The following is a 24,942-nucleotide window of genomic DNA, read 5'->3' on the forward strand; positions in this document are numbered from 1 at the left end:
AGGGGTTAAAGGATAACTCTGGGATGTGAAAACGTATCCCCTATCCTAAGGATAGGGGATAAGTATTAGATCGCAGGGGGGGCGACCGCTGTGGCGCCTCTCCCCCCCCCCCCCACAATCTCCCGTATGGCACCCCGGTTCCCAGCATGAATGGGCCGTGACAACCACCGCACCATGCAGCTATATGGGAGAGCCGGAGCGCTAGAACTGCATGGAGGGGGCGTGTTGGCCGCAGCTTCGTGCTGTGGTCCAAAACGCTCATTACATGCAGGGAGCCGGGGCGCCATTCGAGAGATCGCGGGGGGGGGGGGGCCACAGTGGTCGGACCCCCCACGATCTAACAATTATCCCCTATCCTTAGGAAAGGGGATAAGTTTTTCATCCCTGAGTTATTCTTTAACCTCATAGATGCCACAGTCAGCAGCGACCGTAGCATCTAGGAGTTTAAATGATTCAGTCAGTGGGTGCCATATGGTTGCAATGACAGACATTCGCTTTCTAAAGGCCTCCTTGGCTTCCATGTTAGATCCACTATTACAGCATACTATAGCTAACCAGTAGATATGAGAATATACAGCAATCCAACAGTATTGCAGTGTAGTATACAAACAATTAAAAGGGGCTAAAAAAAAAAGTAATCTAGGAGAGTCTTAGAGTTGTGTATCTCTAAATTAGTCTAAGTAAAGTGTCTATCTCTAAATGAGTCTTAGTGGTGTGTCTATCTCTAAATTATATGAACCGATAATAGGGCCCCTATTACATAGAAAGCAGTCTTTGTCCCCTGCATACCACAATACATACAGTGATGGACGGAAATGTTGCCACCCCTGAAATTTTTCTAGAAAATGAAGTATTTCTCATAGAAAAGGATTGCAGTAACACATGTTTATTCCCTTTGTGTATATTGGAACTAAACCAAAAAAGAGAGGAAAAAAGCAAATTGGACATAATGTCACCAAACTCCAAAAATGGGCTGGACAAAATTATTGGCACCCATAACTTAATATTTGTTTGCACACCCTTTGGAAAAAAATAACTGAAATCAGTCGCTTCCTATAACCATCAATAAGCTTCTTACACCTCTCAGCCGGAATGTTGGACCACTCTTCCTTTACAAACTGCTCCAGGTCTCTCTTATTGGAAGGCGCCTTTTCCCAACAGCAATTTTAAGATCTCTCCACAGGTGTTCAATGGGATTTAGATCTGCACTCATTGCTGGCTACTTCTCTCCAGCGCTTTGTTTCCATCCATTTCTGGGGGCTTTTTGACGTATGTTTGGGGTCATTGTCCTGTTGGAAGACCCAAGATCTCGGACGCAAACCCAGCTTTCTGACACTGGGCTGTACAGTGCGACCCAAAATCCATTGGTAATACTCAGATTTCATGATGCCTCGTACACATTCAAGGCCCCCAGTGCCAGAGGCAGCAAAACAACCCAAAACATCATTGACCTCCACCCTATTTCACTGTAGGTACTGTGTTCTTTTCTTTGTAGGCCTCATTGATGTGCTTTACCAAAAAGCTCTATCTTGGTCTCATCTGTCCTCAAGATATTTTCCCAGAAGGATTTTGGTTACTCAAGTTCATTTTGGCAAAATGTTTTTTTATGTCTCTGTGACAGCAGTGGGGTTCTTCTGGGTCTCCTGCCATAGCGTTTCATTTAATCTAAATGTCGACGGATAGTTCGCGCTGACACTGACATTCCCTGAGCCTGCAGGACAGCTAGAATCTTTGGAACTTGTTTGGGGCTGCTTATCCACCATCCAGACTATCCTGCGTTGACACCTTTCATCAATTTTTCTCTTCCGTCCACGCCCAGGGAGATTAGCTACAGTGCCATGGGTTGCAAACTTCTTGATAATGTTGCGCACTGTGGACAAAGGCAAATCTAGATCTCTGGAGATGTAACCTTGAGATTGTTGATATTTTTCCACAATTTTGGTTCTCATGTCCTCAGGCAGTTCTCTTCTCCTGTTTCTGTTGTCCATGTTTAGTGTGGCACACACAGACACACAATGCAAATACTAAGTGAACTTCTCTCCTTTTTATCTGCATTCAGGTGTGATTTTCATATTGCACACACCTGTTACTTGCCCCAGGTGAGTGTAAAGGAACATCACATGCTTGAAACAATCTTATTTTCCACAATTTTGAAAGGATGCGAATAATTTTGTCCAGACCATTTTTGGAGTTTGGTGACATTATGTCCAATTTGCTTTTTTTTTCCTTCCTTTTTTGGTTTAGTTCTACAAAGGGAATAAACATGTGTATAGCAAAACATGTGTTACTGCAATCCTTTTCTATGAGAAATACTTCATTTTCTAGAAAAATATCAGGGGTGCCAACATTTACAGCCATGACTGTATAACCTATCTCAAGCAAAGGACACACAAAAGGAATATGAAAATAAACAAATCTTTATTGAAATACATTAAAAATATTGAAATTTATTAAAACGATCAGCAGCAGTTAGAAAAAAGTCACAGTTCCAGATGACCAAAGAATAATGCAATACAGAAATTTAGGTGCACTACTGTGGTAGATGTATACCAATCTATCCCTCAACACTGATGTTAAAATTGAGACATTCGCCAGTGTATCCTTATATGAAGGACACACCAGAGCCCGCACACCAACGCCAAGGTTTCTCAAATGGCGCGGGACCTAACGCTAAACCTAATTTTAACATCAGTGTACTAAACCAAGAAAGATCTACACCCAGCAGACAACATGCTGTACTTACATGCCTGGAGCTGTGACCACTCCTACGCCGTTTCGCTTTAAAGGTGTACTCCGGCACTTAGACCGCTTAGGGGATAAGATGCCTGATCGTGGGGGGTCCCGCCGCTGGGGACCCCCGTGATCTTGCACGCAGCACCTCAGTTAAAATCAGTCCCCGGAGCATGTTCGCTCCGGGTCTGATTACCGGCGACCACAGGGACGGCGGCGTGTGACGTCACGCCTCCGCCCCTGTGTGACGTCACGCCTCCGCCCCTGTGTGACGTCACGCTCCGCCCCTCAATGCAAGCTTATGGGAGGCTTGCATTGAGGGGCAGAGCGTCACGTCACATGGGGGCGGAGCCTTGACGTCACAACGCTCTGGCCCGTGATTGACAGTAATCAGAACCGGAGCAAACACCGGGGATTGATTATAAACGGGGTGCAGGGTGCAAGATCACGGGGGTCCCCAGCGGCGGGACCCCCCACGATCAGGCATCTTATCCCCTATCCTTTGGATAGGGGATAAGATGTCTAAGCGCAGGAGTACCCCTTTAAGCTTCCTCTGACTGCTGCTGATCCTTTTAATATATTTTAATGTGTATTTCAATAAAGATTTGTTTATTTTCATAGTCCTATCTCTTAATGAGTCTAGGGGGCGAGTCTGAGGGGTGTGTCCATCTAAATAAGTCTGAAGGGCATGTTTATCTATAAATTAGTCTGAGGCATGTCTGTCTCTAAATTAGTCTAAGAGGACGCGTCTATCTTTGAATGAGTAAAAGATGTGTCTATGTCTAAAGGAGTGTAAAGGCTGGAGCTCCTGCCGATCATATTGATTATTGCTCAGAAGTGTTTGGGAGACCACAGCTTGTAGAGGAAACTGCTAAACTATGTATGTAAAGATATGGCAGAGAACATTAAAGGGGTACTCCAGTGGAAAACAAATTTTTTTAAATCAACTGGTGCCTTCTATTTAAAAATCTTAATCCTTCCAGTACTTGTCAGCTGATGTATGCTCCACAGGAAGTTGTATTTATTTCTGAAATTCTCTTCAGCCCGATCACAGTGCTCTCTGCTGACACCTGTGTCCGTATCAGGAACTGTCCAGAACTGTCCAGAGTACAAGCAACTATGCTCCGTCCCCGTGATCGCCAGTAATCAGACGCGGAGCAAGCACACTCCGGGGGCTGATTCTAACAGGGTGCAGCGTGGAAGATCACGGGGGCCCCCAGCGGCGGGACCCCCGCGGTCAGGCATCTTATCACCTATCCTTTGGATAGGGAAAAAGATGTCTTAGCGCCGGAGTACCCCTTTAAAACCAGTCGCTCCCGTATCCCAGCCTGACCAGAGCAGAATCTCATTCATTTAAATGCACCAACCGGAGTCAGATAGTGACTCCAGATGTCTCATTTATGCCCTGTATCCGGTTTTGTTGGCGGACTGAAATCCGTGGGATGCTACTGTTTTCAGTCCGCCACAAAAACCGGATACAGGGCAAGAATTAACCGTCCGGAGTCACTATCTGACTCCGGTCGACGCATTTAAATGAATGAGATTCGGCTCCAGGCCGGCTGGGATGTGGGGGCGCCTGGTTTTGAGATTTCCCAGCCGCATCTGGTAGCCAGATCTCGGAAACGTAGTGTGAATGCCCCAAACATGGTTTTCGTTGTCCCCAGAAACTAACATTGAATGTTCCTCCTTACAGATACTGAGCGAGCGCTGTCACTTCTGGAGGAATACTGCAGCAAGTTGATAAAACCAGAGGAGAGGCCGCTCCGGCAGGCCATCGAGAAGGTCATCTGTATGTTCAAAAGTAACCTGTTCCAAGCTTTAATAGGTAAGTGACTTATAATGTATGTATACGTACTAGGGAGGAAGGTGTAAGGGCCAATCATAGACAGAATGGAAGAGCTTGGAATCACAAATTCCATTTTTCTCCATTCAGGCCTAAAGAGTCATTGGTGATACCTTCTATACATGGTGTTTTTTTCTGAACCTCTTTAGTACTAAATGGGAGAGATTGGTGATATTTTCCTTACGTCACCACTAGGGTCATATTTTTTTGGCCCTTTAAAGGGGTACTCCGCTGCTCAGAGTTTGGAACAAACTGTTCCGAACACTGGAGCCGGGGGCTCGTGATGTCATAGCCCCGCCCCCTCATGACATCACGCCCCGCCCCCTCAATGAAAGTCTATGGGAGGGGGCGTGATGGCCAACACGCTCCCTCCAATAGACATGAATGGAGGGGGTGAGGTGTGACGTCATGAGGAAGCGTGGCCGTAACCTCACGATCACAGTCTCCTATCTTTTGGATAGGAGATAAGATGTTTAGCAGCGGAGTACCCCTTTAATGTTTGTCAGGGCACTGTATGTATGATGCGCAACATTTGCAAACTGTTTTATCTGCCCTTTTTGTGGTTTTTATTTAATTAGAACGTTCTCCAGAACTAGAAAAAACATGGCTGAGCCTTTCTTTAAGGCTGGGTTCATATGCGGTCGGTTAACCTGGAAAATGCGACCGCGATCAGTGTAAATGCGGGTGCAAAATAGAATGCAGTCACAGTTTCAGGAAAAATCATTGCATAAACTTAAATTACGCTCCAAAAATGTCACAATATTTGAACCGAGCCTAAGGATCAGCGCCACGCTTTGTCTATGGGTTGTAGCACTGAGGCTTAGCTGCATTAAAGGGTTGTCCAGGAAAAAAAAAATATATTTTTTATATCCACTGGCTCCAGAAAGTTAAACAGATTTGTAAATTACCTCTATTAAAAAAATCTTAATCCTTCCAATAATTATCAGCTGCTGAAGTTGAGTTGTTCTTTTCTGTCTGGCAACAGTGCTCTATGCTGACATCTCTGCTTATCTTGGGAACTGCACAGAGTAGAAGAGGTTTGCTATGGGGATTTGCTTCTACTCTGGACAATTCCTGAGACACGTGTCATCAGAGAGCACTTAGACAGAAAAGAACAACTCAACTTCAGCAGCTCATAAATACTGAAAGGATTAAGATTTATTAATAGAAGTGATTTACAAATCTGTGTAACTTTCTGAAGCCAGTTGATATATAAAAAAAGTTTTTTTCTTGGATAACCCCTTTAAGTGAATGTGATTGAGCTGCAATTCCACACATAAGCTCAGACAGGTGTGGCGCTGTTTTTTTTAATAGAAGAAAGCAGCCATGTTTTTGCGATCCTATCCATCTCCTTTCACTGTATTTCCTTTTAGCATGTGCCATCTATTTTTTTTAGCTTTGTATGCAAATATTATTAGAACAAAAAAACTGAATGTGCAGCATTGGAGCTGAAAATATCCCCGTACACCTGCAAAAACTCGTGATCCACAAACACCTCTGGAGTCAGATGACGATTTTGGTCTCAGAAATGAGTTTAACCCATTATGAGGGATCCTTTCATTATCTTTCTCTATATCTTTTGTATTGATTTTGTCTTTTAGGCTGTGTTCTAACGTGTTCTATTTAAAGGGGTTATCCAGGAATTTTTTTTTTTATATATATCAACTGGGTCCAAAAAGTTAAACAGATTTGCAAATTACTTCTATTAAAAAAATCTTAATCCTTTCAGTACTTATGAGCTGCTGAAGTTGAGTTGTTATTTTCTGTCTAAGTGCTCCCTGATGACACCTATCTTGGGAACTGTCCAGAGTAGAAGCAAATCCCCATAGCAAACCTCTTCTACTCTGTGCAGTTCCCGAGACAAGCAGAGATGTCAGCAGAGAGCACTGTTGCCAGACAGAAAAGAACAACTCAACTTCAGCAGCTGATAATTATTGGAAGGATTAGGATTTTTTTAATAGAAATAATTTACAAATCTGTTTAACTTTCTGGAGCCAGTTGATATATCAAAATAATTTTTTTTCGTGGGAATACCCCTTTAAGTCCAAGGAGAAGCTGCCGTCAGTGCATAAATTGCATATAAAAAAAAAAAAAAACAACATTACGGAATTACTGAATTTTTTATATACAATTTATGAGCTGATGGCTCCTTTTCCATAGACTTCAATAAATCGCATTAATAGATAAAAAATAATAATAATAATAATAAATAAATAAAACTGCCACTTTTTATACCTATTCTAATTTTTTTTTTTGCTTTTGATTTAACATTGTGTGAATACAGCCTAATAATGTTTTTTATACATTGCTTTTATTATTGTGAATGAAGTAAATGTAACTGTAGTAAATGTCTATGGATGTTTCAGGCTGTGCTGAGAACCCTAGACCACGTGACTGGCAGGTCCTTTTGCCGCCTCTCATATGGTTATCTGCCCCGGAAGGTTTGGAGAGGACGCATATTGCTGTTGAGAGTTGTAGTTCTGCAGGCAGAATATATAAATATGTTGTTGTTGCGGTGGCGGCGGGATACAGGGTTAAAACTCCTGCCAACTCTAAGCCTTCTAAAGCAAGCGATCTATGGATTTGCCGATAATCCCATAGACTTGCATGGAACTTCCTGCCAATTTGCAGACCGTTCACTTTATCAGCAGGCTACAAAGTTGCCAGTAGTTATAAAGGTGTATCCTGCCACCGCAACAACATTGTAGTTAGACTTAAAGGGGTACTCCGCAGCTCAGCGTTTGGAACAAACTGTTCCGAACGCTGGAGGCGGCGCCGGGAGCTTGTGACATCATAGCCCCGCCCCCTCATGACGTCACGCCCCACCCCCTCAATGCAAGTCTATGGGAGGGGGCGTGACGGCAGTCACGCCCCCTCCCATAGACTTGCATTGAGGGGGCGTGGTGTGACGTCATGAGGGGGCGGGGCTATGATGTCACAAGCTCCCGGCTCCAGCGTTCGGAACAGTTTGTTCCAAACGCTGAGCTGCAGAGTACCCCTTTAATCCATATATAAAACTCAATGGCCCTAATTTACTAAGAGTGTTGTGTAGTTTTCTTTTGTGGGTTTTCATTCCCTACAATTTTTTTTCCATGGTATTTACTAAGGTTTCCCTACAATTTGCACTTTTCCCTACATTTAGCTTTTTTTACACATGCTCTGATCTGTAGGGTTTTCCTCTGCTGAAATCCACCACATTTTCCTTAGTAAATATGTTGAGTTTTTGTGAAAATGTTGGGGACACGCCCATTTGGTGATCACACCCACTTTGCCCCAGCAGCCACGCACATTTTTAATTTTTTGTCGGGTTTTTGTCGTTTTTTTTTTCCAATTTTGATGCAAATTCTGGCCCAGACAGAATTTCCGGCACACAACCCGACAAAACATGTCGGGTTTACAATAGTAAATCAGGACCAATGTGTGTTTATTCATGTATGTGTGAATGTGTGTGTGTATATACAGTGACCCCTCAACTTATGATGGCTTAGACATATGATCATTTCAACATATGATGGCCTCTTAGAGCCCATCGTATGTTGAAGGCAGCATTGACATATGATGCTGCTGTGTGTCGGGGCCATCATACAAACAGCTATCTGACAGCGCTGACAACTTCAGCAACTGACAGATAGTTGTATAATGTGCCCCGTGTGCCCCGTTCTGCCTCCTGTTACTCACATGCTGTCCTGCTATCTCATACAGGCTTCCACTGTGAGCTCCGTGTAAGCCCCGCCCCCCCAGTGCAGCCATAGCCAATAGCCTGCAGCATCTTGCTGAAGGCATCCAATGAGCTGCTGGCTGCCCTCCCCTTCCTTTCCTATAGAGCTGTAGTCGGCAGGATGGTAATGGAGGACATTCTGTCCCCCCTGAAGGTATTTAAAGAACTGTACAGTACTGTATGCGATGTCACACATCACATACAATACATAGACACACTATACACCCCATACATCAATGTTTCCCTGTCGGTGTGCCTCCAGCTGTAGCAAAACTTCCAGCATGCCCAGACAGTCAATGGCTGTACATGCATGCTGGGAGTTGTAGTTGTGCAACAGCTGGAGGCACCCTGGTTTGTTAAACACTCCCCATACACTCCACATACAATGGTCATCCCAGAACCAATTAGCAGTTTCCCATAGAGATATGTATTCAACATACAATGGTTCCGAGGCCCCAGAACCAATTACCATTTTTACATAGACATATGTACTCGACATATGATGGTTTCAACATATGATGGTCCTCCTGGAACCAATTAATATCATATGTTGAGGGACCACTGTATATTGTGTGTGTGTGTGTGTGTATATATATGTATATATATATATATGTATGTAAAATCCACAAATCACAGCACCAGTCAGGTCAAGGATTTTCAATTACTGGATTATTTTATTCTTCCCCAATGTGAATACAACGTTTCGGCAGTAGTAGCCTTTATCAAGCTACTACTGCCGAAACGTTGTATTCACATTGGGGAAGAATAAAATAATCCAGTAATTGAAGATCCTTGACCTGACTGGTGCTGTGATTTGTGGATTTTGCTTGTACTAAACCTGGGCTGGCTGCCTGGGCATTCACATGCACGGAGGTCGATCCCCGATACTGTCTCACACCATTGCTTTGTATGTATGTATGTGTATATATATATATATATATATACACACACAGGGTGGGCCGTTTATATGGATACACTTTAATAAAATGGGAATGGTTGGTGATATTAACTTCCTGTTTGTGGCACATTAGTTTTAGTGAGGGGGGAAACTTTTCAAGATGGGTGGTGACCATGGCGGCCATTTTGAAGTCTGACATTTTGGATCCAACTTTTGTTTTTTCAATAGGAAGAGGGTCATGTGACACATCAAACTTATTTTGAATTTCACAAAAAAAACACTGGTGTGCTTGGTTTTAACGTAACTTTTATTCTTTCATGAGTTATTTACAAGTTTCTGACCACTTATAAAATGTGTACAATGTGCTGCCCATTGTGTTGGATTGTCAATGCAACCCTCTTCTCCCACTCTTCACACACTGGTAGCAACACCGCAGGAGAAATGCTAGCACAGGCTTCCAGTATACGTATACACTGCTATATACTACTATATACACCGCAGGAGAAATGCTAGCACAGGCTTCTAGTATCCGTATACACTGCTATATACTACTATATACACCGCAGGAGAAATGCTAGCACAGGCTTCTAGTATCCGTATACACTGCTATATACTACTATATACACCGCAGGAGAAATGCTAGCACAGGCTTCTAGTATCCGTATACACTGCTATATACTACTATATACACCGCAGGAGAAATGCTAGCACAGGCTTCCAGTAACTGTATACACTGCTATATACTACTATATACACTGCAGGAGAAATGCTAGCACAGGCTTCCAGTATCCTTATACACTGCTATATACTACTATATACACCGCAGGAGAAATGCTAGCACAGGCTTCCAGTATCCGTATACACTGCTATATACTACTATATACACCGCAGGAGAAATGCTAGCACAGGCTTCCAGTATCCGTATAAACTGCTATATACTACTATATACACTGCAGGAGAAATGCTAGCACAAGCTTCCAGTATCCGTAGTTTCAGGTGTTGTACATCTCGTATCTTCACAGCATAGACAATTGCCTTTAGATGACCCGAAAGATAAAAGTCTAAGGGGGTCAGATCGGGAGACCTTGGGGGCCATTCAGCTGGCCCACGACGATCCAATCCACTTTCCAGGAAACTGTTCATCTAGGAATGCTCGGACCTGACACCCAGTTGAATGGCCCCCAAGGTCTCCCGATCTGACCCCCTTAGACTTTTATCTTTGGGGTCATCTGAAGGCAATTGTCTATGCTGTGAAGATACGAGATGTGCAGCACCTGAAACTATGGATACTTGAAGCCTGTAAAATCACATTTTCTGATTTTTAAAGAATTTATTTGAAAATTATGGTGGAAAATAAGTATTTGGTCAATAACAAAAGTTCATCTGAATACTTTGTTATATACCCTTTGTTGGCAATGACAGAGGTCAAATGTTTTCTGTAAGTCTTCACAAGGTTGTCACACACTGTTGCTGGTATTTTGGCCCATTCCTCCATGCAGATCTCCTCTAGAGCAGTGATGTTTTCGGGCAGTCGCTGGGCAACACGGACTTTCAACTCCCTCTAAAGGTTTTCTATGGGGTTGAGATCTGGAGACTGGCTGGGCCACTCCAGGACCTTGAAATGCTTCCTATGAAGCCACTCGTTTGTTGCCCAGGTGGTGTATTCGTGATCATTGTCATGCTGAAAGGCCCAGCCACATTTCATCTTCAATGCCCTTGCTGATGGAAGGACGTTTTCACTCAAAATCTCACGATGCATGGCCCCATTCATTCTTTCCTTTACACAGATCAATTGTCTAGGTCCCTTTGCTGAAAAACAGCCCCAAAGCATGATGTTTCCACCCCCCATGCTTCACAGTAGGTATGGTGTTCTTTGGATGCAACTCAGCATTCTTTCTCCTCCAAACAGGAGGAGTTGAGTTTTTACCAAAAAATTCTACTTTGGTTTCATCTGACCATTTGACATTCTCCCAATCCTCTTCTGGATCATCCAAATGCACTCTAGCAAACTTCAGACAGGCCTGGACATGTACTGGCTTAAGCAGGGGGACACGTCTGGCACTGCATGATTTGAGTCCCTGTCGGCGTAGTTTGTTACTGATGGTAGCCTTTGTTACTTTGGTCCCAGCTCTCTGCAGGTCTGTTATGATTCGGCTAGCTGGATGTGGATCCACTGTGTCAGCGAGGGATTGGCGTGGACCGTGTCGGTGGACCGGTTCTAGGGTTGCTACTGGTTTTCACCAGAGCCCGCCGCAAAGCGGGATGGTCTTGCAGCGGCGGTAGCAACCAGGTCGTATCCACCGGCAACGGCTCAACCTCGCTGACTGCTGAGAAGACGTGGGACAGAAGGACTAGACAGAGACAAGGTCAGACGTAGCAGAAGGTCGGGGCAGGCGGCAAGGTTCGTAGTCAATGTGGATAGCAGAAGATCTGGAACACAGGCTTTGGACAACACTAACGCTTTCTCTGGCACAAGGCAACAAGATCCGGCAAGGAAGTGCAGGGGAAGTGAGGTAATATACACAGGGAGCAAGGTGGAAGCTAATTAGACTGATTGGGCCAGGCACCAATCACTGGTGCACTGGCCCTTTAAATCTTAGAGCACTGGTGCGCGCGCGCCCTAGAGAGCGGAGCCGCGCGCGCCAGAACATGACAGCCGGGGACCGGGACGGGTAAGTGGCTTGGGATGCGATTCGCGAGCGGGCGCGTCCCGCTATGCGAATCGCATCCCCATCGCGAATGTCAGTGCAGCGCTCCCGGTCAGCGGGTCTGACCGGGGCGCTGCAGAAGGGAGAACGCCGCGAGCGCTCCGGGGAGGAGCAGGGACCCAGAGCGCTTGGCGTAACAAGGTCATTCACTAGGTTCCCCCGTGTGGTTCTGGGATTTTTGCTCACCGTTCTTGTGATCAGGGTGAAATCACAGGGTGAAATCTTGCATGAAGCCCCAGATCAAGGGAGATTATCAGTGGTCTTTTATGTCTTCCATTTTCTAATATTTGCTCCCACAGTTGATTTTATTTTCACACCAAGTTGCATGCCTATTGCAGATTCAGTCTTCCCAGCCTGGTGCAGGTCTAAAATTTTGTTTCTGGTGTCCTTTGACAATTCTTTGGTCTTTCCCATAGTGGAGTATGGAGTGTGACTGTTTGAGGTTGTGGACAGGTGTCTTTTATACTGATTACAAGTTGAAACAGGAGCCAAGTCAAACAGTTAGTTTGGTCTCTTCCCAAACTTGCAGAAGTCCAAGCTCAGGAAGTGCGTGCGGGGCATGGGGAGGCACAGCTTGCAGTGATGTCGCATCTGCTGGGGAACTCCCACTTTCTCCTGCCCGGAGCTCACACAATGTGAGCAAGGGGAAAGGTATGATACACAGCTTTTTAAAGCTCGGAAATAGTTTTTTAAGGCAGAAGGGGTTTTAGGAGCAGTTAGGGAATATAATCTGAGTTAGTTTACAAAGTAGGTTTGATGACAGGTTTTCTTTAAACAGATTTGTAAATTACTTATTTAAAAAAATCTTAATCCTTCCAGTACTCACCAGCTGTTGAATGTCTCAGAGGAAGTCAGTCTGACCTCAGTGCTCTCTGCTGACACCTCTGTCCATGTCAGGAACTGTCCAGAGTAGGAGCAAATCCCCATAGCAAACCTCTCCTGCTCTGGACAGTTCCTGACATGGACAGAGGTGGCAGCAGAGAGCACTGCGGTCAGACTGAAAGGAAATTCAAAAAGAAAATAACTTTCTCTGAAGCATACAGCAGCTAATAAGTACTGGAAGGATTAAGATTTTAAATGGACGTAATTTACTAGTCTATTTATCTTTCTGGAACCAGGTGATTTGTAAAAAAAAAAATTCCACCGGGATACCCCTTTAAGCTCCACTCTTCATCTCCTGGTGAGTGCATTAGTCCAGCTTGCAAGCCACGCCCCTACCATAAGCCACTCCCCTTCTATTTTCGGCCCTTTTTTGAGTCGGCTCATGGCTGAAGACACCATTTTTGGCCAATACACCCATATCACAGGTCCTTCAACCACAATCTCTTCATCCCAGCTCAGCCCCACCTGAGGACAGGATATAAGGTCAAGATATAAGGACGAGATATGAAGATGGGAATAATACTTTACAGCTCAGCCCCACCTGAGGTCAGGATATTAGGACGGGATATTTCGTTGGTATATGAGGATGGGATATTAGGACAGGATGGGAGGATGGGGATAATACACTCAGTGATGTCATAGTACAGAGATAATATACACAGTGATGTCACAGTACAGAGATAATATACACAGGGATGTCACAGTACAGGGATAATATACACAGTGATATCACAGTACAGGGATAATAAACACAGTGATGTCACAGTACAGGGATAATATACACAGTGATGTCACAGTACAGGGATAATACACAGTGATATCACAGTACAGGGATAATATACACAGTGATGTCACAGTACAGGGATAATATACACAGTGATGTCACAGTACAGGGATAATACACACAGTGATGTCACAGTACAGGGATAATATACACAGTGATATCACAGTACAGGGATAATATACACAGTGATGTCACAGTACAGGGATAATATACACAGTGATGTCACAGTACAGGGATAATACACACAATGATGTCACAGTACAGGGATAATATACACAGTGATGTCACAGTACAGAGATAATACACACAATGATGTCACAGTACAGGGATAATATACACAGTGATGTCACAGTACAGGGATAATACACAGTGATGTCACAGTACAGGGATAATACACAGTGATGTCACAGTACAGGGATAATACACACAGTGATGTCACAGTACAGGGATAATACACACAATGATGTCACAGTACAGGGATAATATACACAGTGATGTCACAGTACAGGGATAATACACAGTGATGTCACAGTACAGGGATAATACACACAGTGATAATATAATAATAATAAATCTCACTCATGATTATTTTTACCTATATCTCTAGCTTCTTACACTTGTATGTGATTTCTTTTAGTATTATTTATATCAGGCAGATATTTTATGTTTTTAGATACATTGTATTATGAAATTAATTAATTCCATATAGAATTCTTGTATAGAATTGTTTTTTTATGAGAACGGGGTTTTTATTCAATTTTTTATTCAATATTTATTCTACCCCTATTTATATGCAATGAGGGTTCATTATGTATTGTTTTATATATATATTTTTTATATGTCATTTTATTGTTAGTTACTAATATACCTCTTTAATTGTACAAGAGGCAGTTAATAATATACCCTCTTATATTATATTTTATATTTCACACCTTTTTCATTTATATTTTTTATTGCCGGCAGTCACTATACAATTTGGTATTGATTCTGCAATGGGACTTTCCCGATGGGAACTCTTATGTGTCAGTTACGCACCTCTTTAACAGCTGTCTTGCGCTTTTTTTCTTTTTTCTTTTATCGAGTATAGTCAGCACCGCATCGGAATTGTTTCTGTATTAGCTCTGAGTCACAGTGGGCTTTTTTCCCAGCGGCTCCAGCGCTGCAACACGCGGTGGAGTGTATAATCTGTGCGCCATCTCCTCAATCGGTCCGCTCGAGAGATTGACTGTCTAACTAAAGGCAGTAGATCCCGTAAATAGCGGCTAGTGCCGCGACTTCAGAGTGAAGATATAGGAGCGTAATTTGTTCATTTAAATTGTTTCTTGTTGCACAAGTATATTAATTTAATGTTTTTGGTTTTTTATCTTATTGTTATTAACGTTTGGATGTATATGGAATTTTGTATATAGATTGTGTAATGTGATGTAATGTTTCTCCTCCCATTTTTTCGCCCTATGACCCGGCGGTAGTTGTGGGACTTGGACATTTAAATCTTGGCGCATTTTCTTTGTGAATCATTCTGCCTGACGAAGAATCCGGTCCGGATTCAAAACTTTTATGTTGCACTATTTCTAATAAAATTGCCTTGTTTAAACTCACGGCAATTTGGAATCTTTCAGGAAGGCGCCATCGGATAGTCTCTCACCTTTTGCTCTTTTATAATACACACAGTGATGTCACAGTACAGGGATAATATACACAGTGATGTCACAGTACAGGGATAATACACACAGTGATGTCACAGTACAGGGATAATACACACAGTGATGTCACAGTACAGGGATAATACACAGTGATGTCACAGTACAGGGATAATACACACAGTGATGTCACAGTACAGGCATAATACACACAGTGATGTCACAGTACAGGGTTAATACACACAGTGATGTCACAGTACAGGGTTAATACACACAGTGATGTCACAGTACAGGGTTAATACACACAGTGATGTCACAGTACAGGGTTAATACACACAGTGATGTTACAGTACAGGGAAAATACACAAAGTGATGTCACAGTACAGGGATAATATACACAGTGATGTCACAGAACAGGAATAATATACACAGTGATGTCACAGTACAGTGATAATACACACAGGGATGTCACAGTACAGGGATAATACACAGTGATGTCACAGTACAGGTATAATACACAGTGATGTCACAGTACAGGGATAATACACACATTGATGTCACAGTACAGGGTTAATACACACAGTGATGTTACAGTACAGGGAAAATACACAAAGTGATGTCACAGTACAGGGATAATAAACAAAGTGATGTCACAGTACAGGGATAATAAACACAGTGTCACAGTACAGGGATAATACACACAGTGATGTCACAGTAGAGGGATAATACACAGTGATGTCACAGTACAGGGATAATACACAGTGAAGTCACAGTACAGGGATAATACACACAGTGATGTCACAGTACAGGGATAATATACACAGTGATGTCACAGTACAGGGATAATACACAGAGTGATGTCACAGTACAGGGATAATACACAGAGTAATGTCACGGTACAGAGATAATACACAGTGATGTCACAGTACAGGAATAATATACACAGTGATGTCACAGTACAGTGATAATACACACAGTGATGTCACAGTACAGGGTTAATACACACAGTGATGTTACAGTACAGGGAAAATACACAAAGTGATGTCACAGTAGAGGGATAATACACACAGTGATGTCACAGTACAGGGATAATAAACACAGTGATGTCACAGTACAGGGATAATACACACAGTGATGTCACAGTACAGGGATAATACACAGTGATGTCACAGTACAGGGATAATACACACAGTGATGTAACATGTACAGGGGTAATACACAGAGTGATGTCACAGTACAGGGATAATACACAGTGATGTCACAGTACAGGGATAATACACAATGATGTCATAGTACAGGGATAATACACACAGTGATGTCACAGTACAGGGATAATACACAGTGATGTCACAGTACAGGGATAATACACACAGTGATGTAACATGTACAGGGGTAGTACACAGAGTGATGTCACAGTACAGGGATAATACACAGTGATGTCGCAGTACAGGGATAATATACACAGTGATGTCGCAGTACAGGGATAATACACACAGTGATGTCACAGTACAGGGATAATACACAGTGATGTCACAGTAGAGAGATAATATACACAGTGATGTCACAGTACAGGAATAATACACACAGTGATGTCACAGTACAGGGATAATACACACAGTGATGTCACAGTACAGGGATAATACACACAGTGATGTCACAGTACAGGGATAATACACACAGTGATGTCACAGTACAGGGATAATACACACAGGGATGTCACAGTACAGGGATAATACACACAGTGATGTCACAGTACAGGGATAATACACACAGTGATGTCACAGTACAGGGATAATACACACAGTGATGTCACAGTACAGGGATAATATACACAGTGATGTCACAGTACAGGGAAAATACACATAGTGATGTCACAGTACAGAGATAATACACACAGTGATGTCACAGTACAGGGATAATACACACAGTGATGTCACAGTACAGGGATAATACACACAGTGATGTCACAGTACAGGGATAATACACACAGTGATGTCACAGTACAGGGATAATACACACAGGGATGTCACAGTACAGGGATAATACACACAGGGATGTCACAGTACAGGGATAATACACACAGTGATGTCACAGTACAGGGATAATATACACAGTGATGTCACAGTACAGGGAAAATACACATAGTGATGTCACAGTACAGAGATAATACACACAGTGATGTCACAGTACAGGGATAATACACACAGTGATGTCACAGTACAGGGATAATACACACAGCTGAGTTTGCTTCATACCCGGCTTGTGCCAGTTGTTGTCAGTTACGACATTGGAGATCACTTTGATGCCAGTCTCTTAAAGGGAACCTGTTACCAGTTTTATATTGCCCAAACCGCGCGCAGCATAAAACGGTTGCCGGCAATGCGATCCTGATACTCTTTGAATTAATTTGAATCGCTTGGACCTTTTAGAGAAATCATAGTTTATAAAAGCCACCGGGTGCCAGGTTATTTGTAATTCGGCCAGTCCCGGCGGATGCTCTCCACCTTTTTAAAGCACTGAGTGACTCTGCTCTTACAAGGCGGAGAGCAGCTTTTTTTTATCTAAAAAGTGTTTCCTAGCACCTGTTTTATGCTGCCCGCAGTTTGAGCAGCAAGAAGCTGGAGACAGGTTCCTTTTTATAGGGGTTTCCCTTAAAGGGAAGAGGAAAGAAATGTAACCATACAAACAATACAATGTAATTATTTATCGCATTTTTCGCTGTATAAGACGCACTTTTTCTTCCCCAAAACTGGGGGGAAATAGTTGGTGCGTCTTATACGGCGAATACACACCTATCGCGGCGGTCCCTGCGGCCATCAACGGCCGGGACCCGCGGCTAATACAGGACATCACCGATCGCGGTGATGCCCTGTATTAACCCTTCAGATGCGGTGATCAAAGCTGACCGGCGGTGAAATCGCGGCGTCCCGAACTGCTTACAGGACACCGGGAGGGACCTTACCTGCCTCCTCGGTGTCTGCTCCGTGCCGGGATCCCCTGCATGGCCTGCACTCTCCTTCGACATCATCACGTCGTTGCGCACGCCGTCCCATCATCCAACAGGAGCGGCGTGCGTAGTGACGTGATGACGGCGACGTGATGACGGCGACGGAGAGCGTGGATCCCGAGGAAGAAGACGTCCGGAGCGTCGGGGACACCACGGTGACACGGCGACAGCGATGGAGCGACATCCAGGGCAGCGGTGACGAGCGGTGACTGGTCCAGAGCGGCGGGGACACGTGAGTATTACCTCCTATACCAGTGGTCTTCAAATTGCTGACCTCCAGATGTTGCAAAACTACAACTCCCAGCATACCCGGACAGCCAACAGCTGTCCGGACATGCAGGGAGTTGTAGTTTTGCAACATCTGGAGGTCAGCAGGTTGAAGATCACTGTTGGGTTCAGAATCTTTTTTTTCTAGATTTTGCACCTTTAAAATTGGGTGCGTCTTATATCCCGCTGCGTCCTATAGGGCGAAAAATACGATAATCAATATCATATCTTATTCTTTGTTAATCCTGTAAATGTGTCACATGATGAACACATTTTACTCCATTTTCCCATTTGAGATAATAATAATGTTTGTTTTTGCGTCCGTCAGAAATAATTTTCCCCCAATGAAAACATATTTTGTAAGAAGAAGCGTTCATTCTATTAGATGAAGTGCAGGGCGACTTTAACTCATTAATCAGCTTTGGAGCATAGAAATAAACTAAAGAGGTTTATGATGGGGGAGGGGGGTGTTTTTATATATTTGGATTCATCTTCATAAAATATTTTATGTTTTACTTGGAATTAATGTGCCCCAAATAGCTCTAATCCCCTTATGCAGCATTAAAGATTAATCTATCTGGAGCGGCCGCCCTGCCTCCTATGTAGGGGGGGGGGGGGGGGATTTCGGACTGGACAAAAGGACATTGCTATCAGCTCCTCTTTGAAGGCCAGTGATCAGAAGCAGACATGAGAGATTTTCACTGTATGAAGCCTCTGTACACATTGATAGGATCTTCAAAAAAGTCTGCAACACAAACAAGATACTCATAAAGCAGTAATCTTTATTGGAAAATATACAAAAATATGAAAGGTGTACATAGGAATAGTAAAGACAACATGCACATCTATGGACACCCCCTGATGAAGTACCCCATAGTGAAACGTACGTTGGGGTAAGTTCACATAGGTTTGACTTTGCACATAGGTTTGCAAAGTCAGTATGCAAATAAGTATGGGGGTGGAGTTGGAATCCCAGAATCTGCCCCAGTCCCTGCCATTGATTGACAATGGTTAATTTAATTGCTCTATGGCCCCACCCCCACAATCCCAAGCGGTCTTATTTATTACCGTCATACCCTCCATAGATGTACAGGACACACTGACCACCCTACCAAAAGTCCACTTACTTTCCACCTTTCACCTCTCTTTAAGTCGCAGCAATCTTGGACACAATAAAGAGAATTTAGGGGTACTCCGCCCCTAGACATCTTATCCCCTATCCAAAGAATAGGGCATAATTTGTCTGCTCGGGGGGTCCTGCCGCTGCGAACCCCCGCGATCTCTCCTGCAGCACCCCCATCATCTGCTGCACGGAGGATTGTGACGTCACAGCCCGGCCCACTTGTGAGATCACGCCCCGCCCCCTCCTTGCAAGTCTATGGGAGGGGGCATGACTGCCACCACGCCCCCTCCCATAGACTTGCATTAAGAGGGCAGGGCGTGACATCACGATCCTACGGCCCCTGCAACGCCAGTCATCAGGCACAGAGGGAAGCTTGCTCCATGCAGCAGATAACGGGGGTGCTGCAGGAGAGATCGTGGGGGTTCCCAGCGGCGGGACCCCCCCCCGAGCAGACATCTTATCCCCTAATATAGGCCAAATATATTAAGAGGTGTGCACCCCTTATTACTATATATTGCACCCCCCTTCAAGTGGTGCCCTGGACCTACCTACTCGGCTTACCCCTAATTTTTGTCTGAATAATATTATTCATAAAGCAGCTGGGGCATTGATCCTTACCTATCCATGTTCCGGTAGCATCTCTGGTCTCCGGTGCGGTTCTGGTGGGATCGTTCAGTTGTCTTGGCTGAAAGCTCCGCTAACAGTATGGCTGGTTAAATCAGACGGAGCAGATCCTGGACCATTGAGGCTTGGCACCGGCATCACATACTGTCTGCCCCTATATCTCTACCTAGTAGTAGGAAGGGACAGGGGTGCAGCTACACCTACAACTACACCTCCTTACCACTGTCCTAACAAATAGAGAATTAATATCCACTAACGTCAGTGGGCATCAATCTAATACAGAGGATGTTCTTGACTCTATTGTCCTGATGATAAAGGGGGTTTACAGGCAAGAGACCCCCTGTACTTGTTCTAGTAAAGTATATGGAAAATGGTTGTTGTAAATATGCAACCTTTCACACTTATACCAGATCCTGTAAATAAATTCAAGGGGTACTCTGGCCTCAAGACATCTTATTCTCTATCCAAAGGATAGGGGATAAGATGTCTGATCGTAGGGTCCTGCCGCTGGGGACCCCCCTACAATCTAGCATGCAGCACCCACCTGTAAGCACTGCAGGAAGCGCTGGAGGCTCTCAGTGTTATGCATCCCGACCACGGGGACGGAGTATGGTGACGTCACGACTTCGCCCCGTTTGACATCACGCCCCGCCCCCTCAATGTAAGTCTATGGGAGGGGGCGTGGTCACGCACCCTCCCATAGACTTGCATTGAAGGGGCGGGGCGTGACATCATTGTGGCGTCACGATACTCCATCCCCGTGGTCGGGATGCATAACACTGAGAGCCTCCAGCGCTTCCTGCAGTGCTTACAGGTGGGTGCTGCATGCTAGATTGTGGGGGTCCCCAGCGGCAGGACCCCACAATCAGACATCTTATCCCCTATCCTTTGGATAGGGAATAAGATGTCTTGGGGACGGAGTACCCCTTTAAACCTTATACCAAATTCCGTAAGTAAATTACACCTCATATCAGACCAGACCCCCTAAATATATTAGACCTAATACCAGACCCCTAAATAAATCAGACCTAATACCAGACCCCTTAAATAATTCAGATCTCAGACCAGACCCCCTGTAACTTTGGGACAAACTTGGGAGCGAAGTTTAGGTGGTGGTTAGATGGCAGATGGGATACAGGCAGGAGGGACGAGCTGATTCTGTAGGTGGTAGTTGCCCAGCAAAGCAGAGTGCAATGTAGCAGACTTGAATTGGTGTTATAGCTGAGCTGAGTTTGTAGAACCGCAGAGCTCAAATGTAGCCAGGTGGTGCAGGCTTTTTAAGAGCACAGGTGTGGTCGATAGTCCGGATCATACACTGGAGAAGAAGTAAGGTACAGAGGCATCAGCAGTGGGACGGGCTGTATGTCGCCATTACACTTACACTACGATAAAGAAGATTGAGATTCTGCCTAATCCGGAACTGCTACACTCTATCTTGTTGTTTTCAAGCCCCCTAAATAAACTTAAGTTAAGACTCCCTAAATAAACGTGAACTTACAGTAGACCCCCATAAATACAGTAAATCAAACCCCAGAACAGACTCCCTAAATAATCCAGAACTCATAGCAGACCCCTAAATAAGCACAACATTATACCAGACCCCATAAATATAGTAAATCAGACTCCAGAACCGTCTCCCTAAATAAATCAGAACTCAATACTACTACTAAATTTTGGAATCCTTGAAATTTTTCAGGAAAATTAAGTATTTCTCACAGAAAAGGATTGCAGTAACACATGTTTTGCTATACACATGTTTATTCCCTTTGTGTGTTTGGAACTAAACCAAAAAAGGAGGAAAAAAAGCAAATTGTACATAATGTCACCAAACTCCAAAAATGGTCTGGACAAAATTATTGGCACCCTTAACCTAATATTTGGTTGCAGACCCTTTGGAAAAAAATAACTGAAATCAGTGGCTTCCTATAACCATCAATAAGCTTCTTACACTTCTCAGCCGGAATGTTGGACCACTCTTCCTTTACAATCTGCTCCAGGTCTCTTATTGGAAGGCGCCTTTTCCCAACAGCAATTTTAAGATCTCTCCACAGGTGATCAATGGGATTTAGATCTGGACTCATTGCTGCCACTTCAGAACTCTCCAGCGCTTTGTTGTCATCCATTTCTGGGGGCTTTTTGACGTATGTTTGGGGTCTTTGTCCTGTTGGAAGACCCAAGATCTCGGACGCAAATCCAGCTTTCCATTTCCTATTCCATCTCAAAATCCATTGGTAATCCTCAGATTTCATGATGCCTTGTACACATTCAAGGCACCCAGTGCCAGAGGCAGCAAAACTACCCCAAAACATTATTGACCCTCCACCATATTTCACTGTAGGTACTGTGTTCTTTTCTTTGTAGGCCTCATTCCATTTACGGTAAACAGTAGAATGATGTGTTTTACCAAAAATCTCTATCTTAGTCTCATCTGTCCACAAGATGTTTTCCCAGATGGATTTTGGTTTTGGTCAAATTCATTTTGGCAAAATGTAGTCTTGCTTTTTTATGACTCTGTCAGCAGTGGGGTCCTTCTGGGTCTCCTGCCATAGCATTTCATTTCATTTAAATGTCAACAGATGGCTCAGTTCACACGGACACTGATGCTCCTTGAGCCTGCAGGACAGCTTGAATATCTTTGGAACTTGTTTGGGGCTGCTTATCCACCATCCAGACTATCCTGCTTTAACACCTTTCATAAATTTTTACTCTTCCGTTCACGCCCAGGGAGATTTGCTACATTGCCATGGGTTGAGCACACACAGACACACAATGCAAAGATTAAGTGAACTACTCTCCTTTTTATCTGCTTTCAGGTGGGATTTTTATATTGCACACACCTGTTACTTGCCTCAGGTGAGTGTAAAGGAGCATCACATGCTTGAAACAATCTAATTTTTCCACAATTTTGAAAGGGTGACAATAATTTTGTCCAGCCCATTTTTGGAGTTTGGTGACATTATGTCCAATTTGCTTTTTTCCTCCCTTTTTTGGTTTAGTCCCAATACACACAAAGGGAATAAACATGTGTATAGCAAAACATGTGTTACTGCAATCCTTTTCTGTGAGAAATACTTCATTTTCTTGAAAAATTTCAGTGGTGCCAACATTTACAGCCATTACTGTATGCTTCCCATGCATCTAGAAATTACTGTCTCAGGGTACTCTCACTTAATATTTATCTCGACATATAAGATATTTGTGTCATTGTTTGTTAACCTTGGTGTACTTGAGTTAGGTGTACTTGTGAACTGCACTAAAACACATCTATCTAACTCCAAAATAAATATAGACATCAGACAGGAAGAAAAATATAATAAAATTCAGATATTCTTAAGGGTTAAAGGGAATCTGTCAAAAGGCTGATAGATAAAGCAAATTATACCTGTCCCTTAGCCATAAGCAGCTCGCTAAGTTATAAAATCATGTTTACATTCTAAACTCAAGTGTCATAGAGGCCGGACTAAGCTGCAGCATGCATGCCTCCTTCCTCCCCCACCTGTGATGACCGGTTCTGCCAGAACCCGTAGGGTTGATGCTTTTTAGCCCTGTTGTTTGTTTTGGTTGCTGGGACGACGACTCTGTGCTCCTGGGTTTGGTTTAGCTTGCTGAGCCAATTAGATTCCTCCTGGTTGCAGCCCAGGCATATATAAGGAGGCCTTTTCAAGTCATTCCCTGCTTGTGATAGTTCTTTAACTGACCTAGCAACCTCTTACTCTACTGTTTATTCTGGTTTTCTGTGACTCTTGGCTCGGCTTTTTGACTTTCTTTTGTAACTCCATTATTGTACTTTGCTCCCTCTTGGCTTGGACTCAGCTTGTCGACTACATATTAGTGTGTGTGCGTGTTTAGGTTATTTTCTGTTAGTTTGTGTGCCTCCTGACTGTTCCTGACCTGTGTCTGTTTTTTTGTAGTTTATTTTGTTGACTGTGACTGCCATCATTTACATAGAAAGGGTCAGGCACCGTGGTTGTGGACCCGCTACATAGGGTGAGTACGCAAGTAGGTAGGGATAGAGGCTGCGGGTGAGTTCAGGGCTGCACTCTTTCCCTGCCAAGACGTGACACCACCCCTCTCAGCACTGAGCCATGTACATCAATCATGCAGGGTGGGGTGGGGAGGCAGGAGTCAACTCAGCATGGCCTCTATAACACTTAAGCTTGGTAAAAAAATAAAAAAAAAACGTGATTTTACAACTTGGTGAACAGCCATCAGCTAAGAGACTGGTATCATTTGTTTTACAGTGGGGGAAAAAAAGTATTTAGTCAGCCACCAATTGCGCAAGTTCTCCCACTTAAGAAGATGTGAGAGGCCTGTAATTTTCATCATAGGTATACCTCAACTATGAGAGACAGAATGAGAAAAAAAATCCATAATATCACATTATCTGATTTTTAAAGAATTTATTTGCAAATTATGGTGGAAAATAAGTATTTGGTCAATAACAAAAGTTCATCTCAATACTTTGTTATATACCCTTTGTTGGCAATGACAGAGGTCAAACGTTTTCTGTAAGTCTTCACAAGGTTTTCACACACTGTTGCTGGTATTTTGGCCCATTCCTCCCTGCAGATCTCCTTTAGAGCAGTGATGTTTTGGGGCTGTCACTGGGCAACACGGACTTTCAACTCCCTCCAAAGGTTTTCAATGGGGTTGAGATCTGGAGACTGGCTAGCCCACTCCAGGACCTTGAAATGCTTCTTATGAAGCCACTCCTTCTT

The 24,942-nt window shown here is 43.7% G+C and overlaps 1 protein-coding gene across 4 annotated transcripts in view; it reads left to right on the forward strand.

The window, feature by feature from the left end:
* Positions 1-24,942, forward strand: part of DLG2 (discs large MAGUK scaffold protein 2) — a 1,357,480-nt gene that overhangs the window by 14,616 nt on the left and 1,317,922 nt on the right. For all 4 annotated transcript variants that reach the window (XM_056561360.1, XM_056561363.1, XM_056561361.1 and 1 more), the window contains exon 2: positions 4,424-4,555. In XM_056561360.1, coding sequence (XP_056417335.1) covers positions 4,424-4,555 — 132 coding nt within the window. The remainder of the gene's footprint in view (positions 1-4,423; positions 4,556-24,942) is intronic.

The sequence above is a fragment of the Hyla sarda genome, chromosome 2, assembly GCF_029499605.1.
Source record: "Hyla sarda isolate aHylSar1 chromosome 2, aHylSar1.hap1, whole genome shotgun sequence".
NCBI classification, from domain to species: Eukaryota; Metazoa; Chordata; class Amphibia; order Anura; family Hylidae; genus Hyla; species Hyla sarda.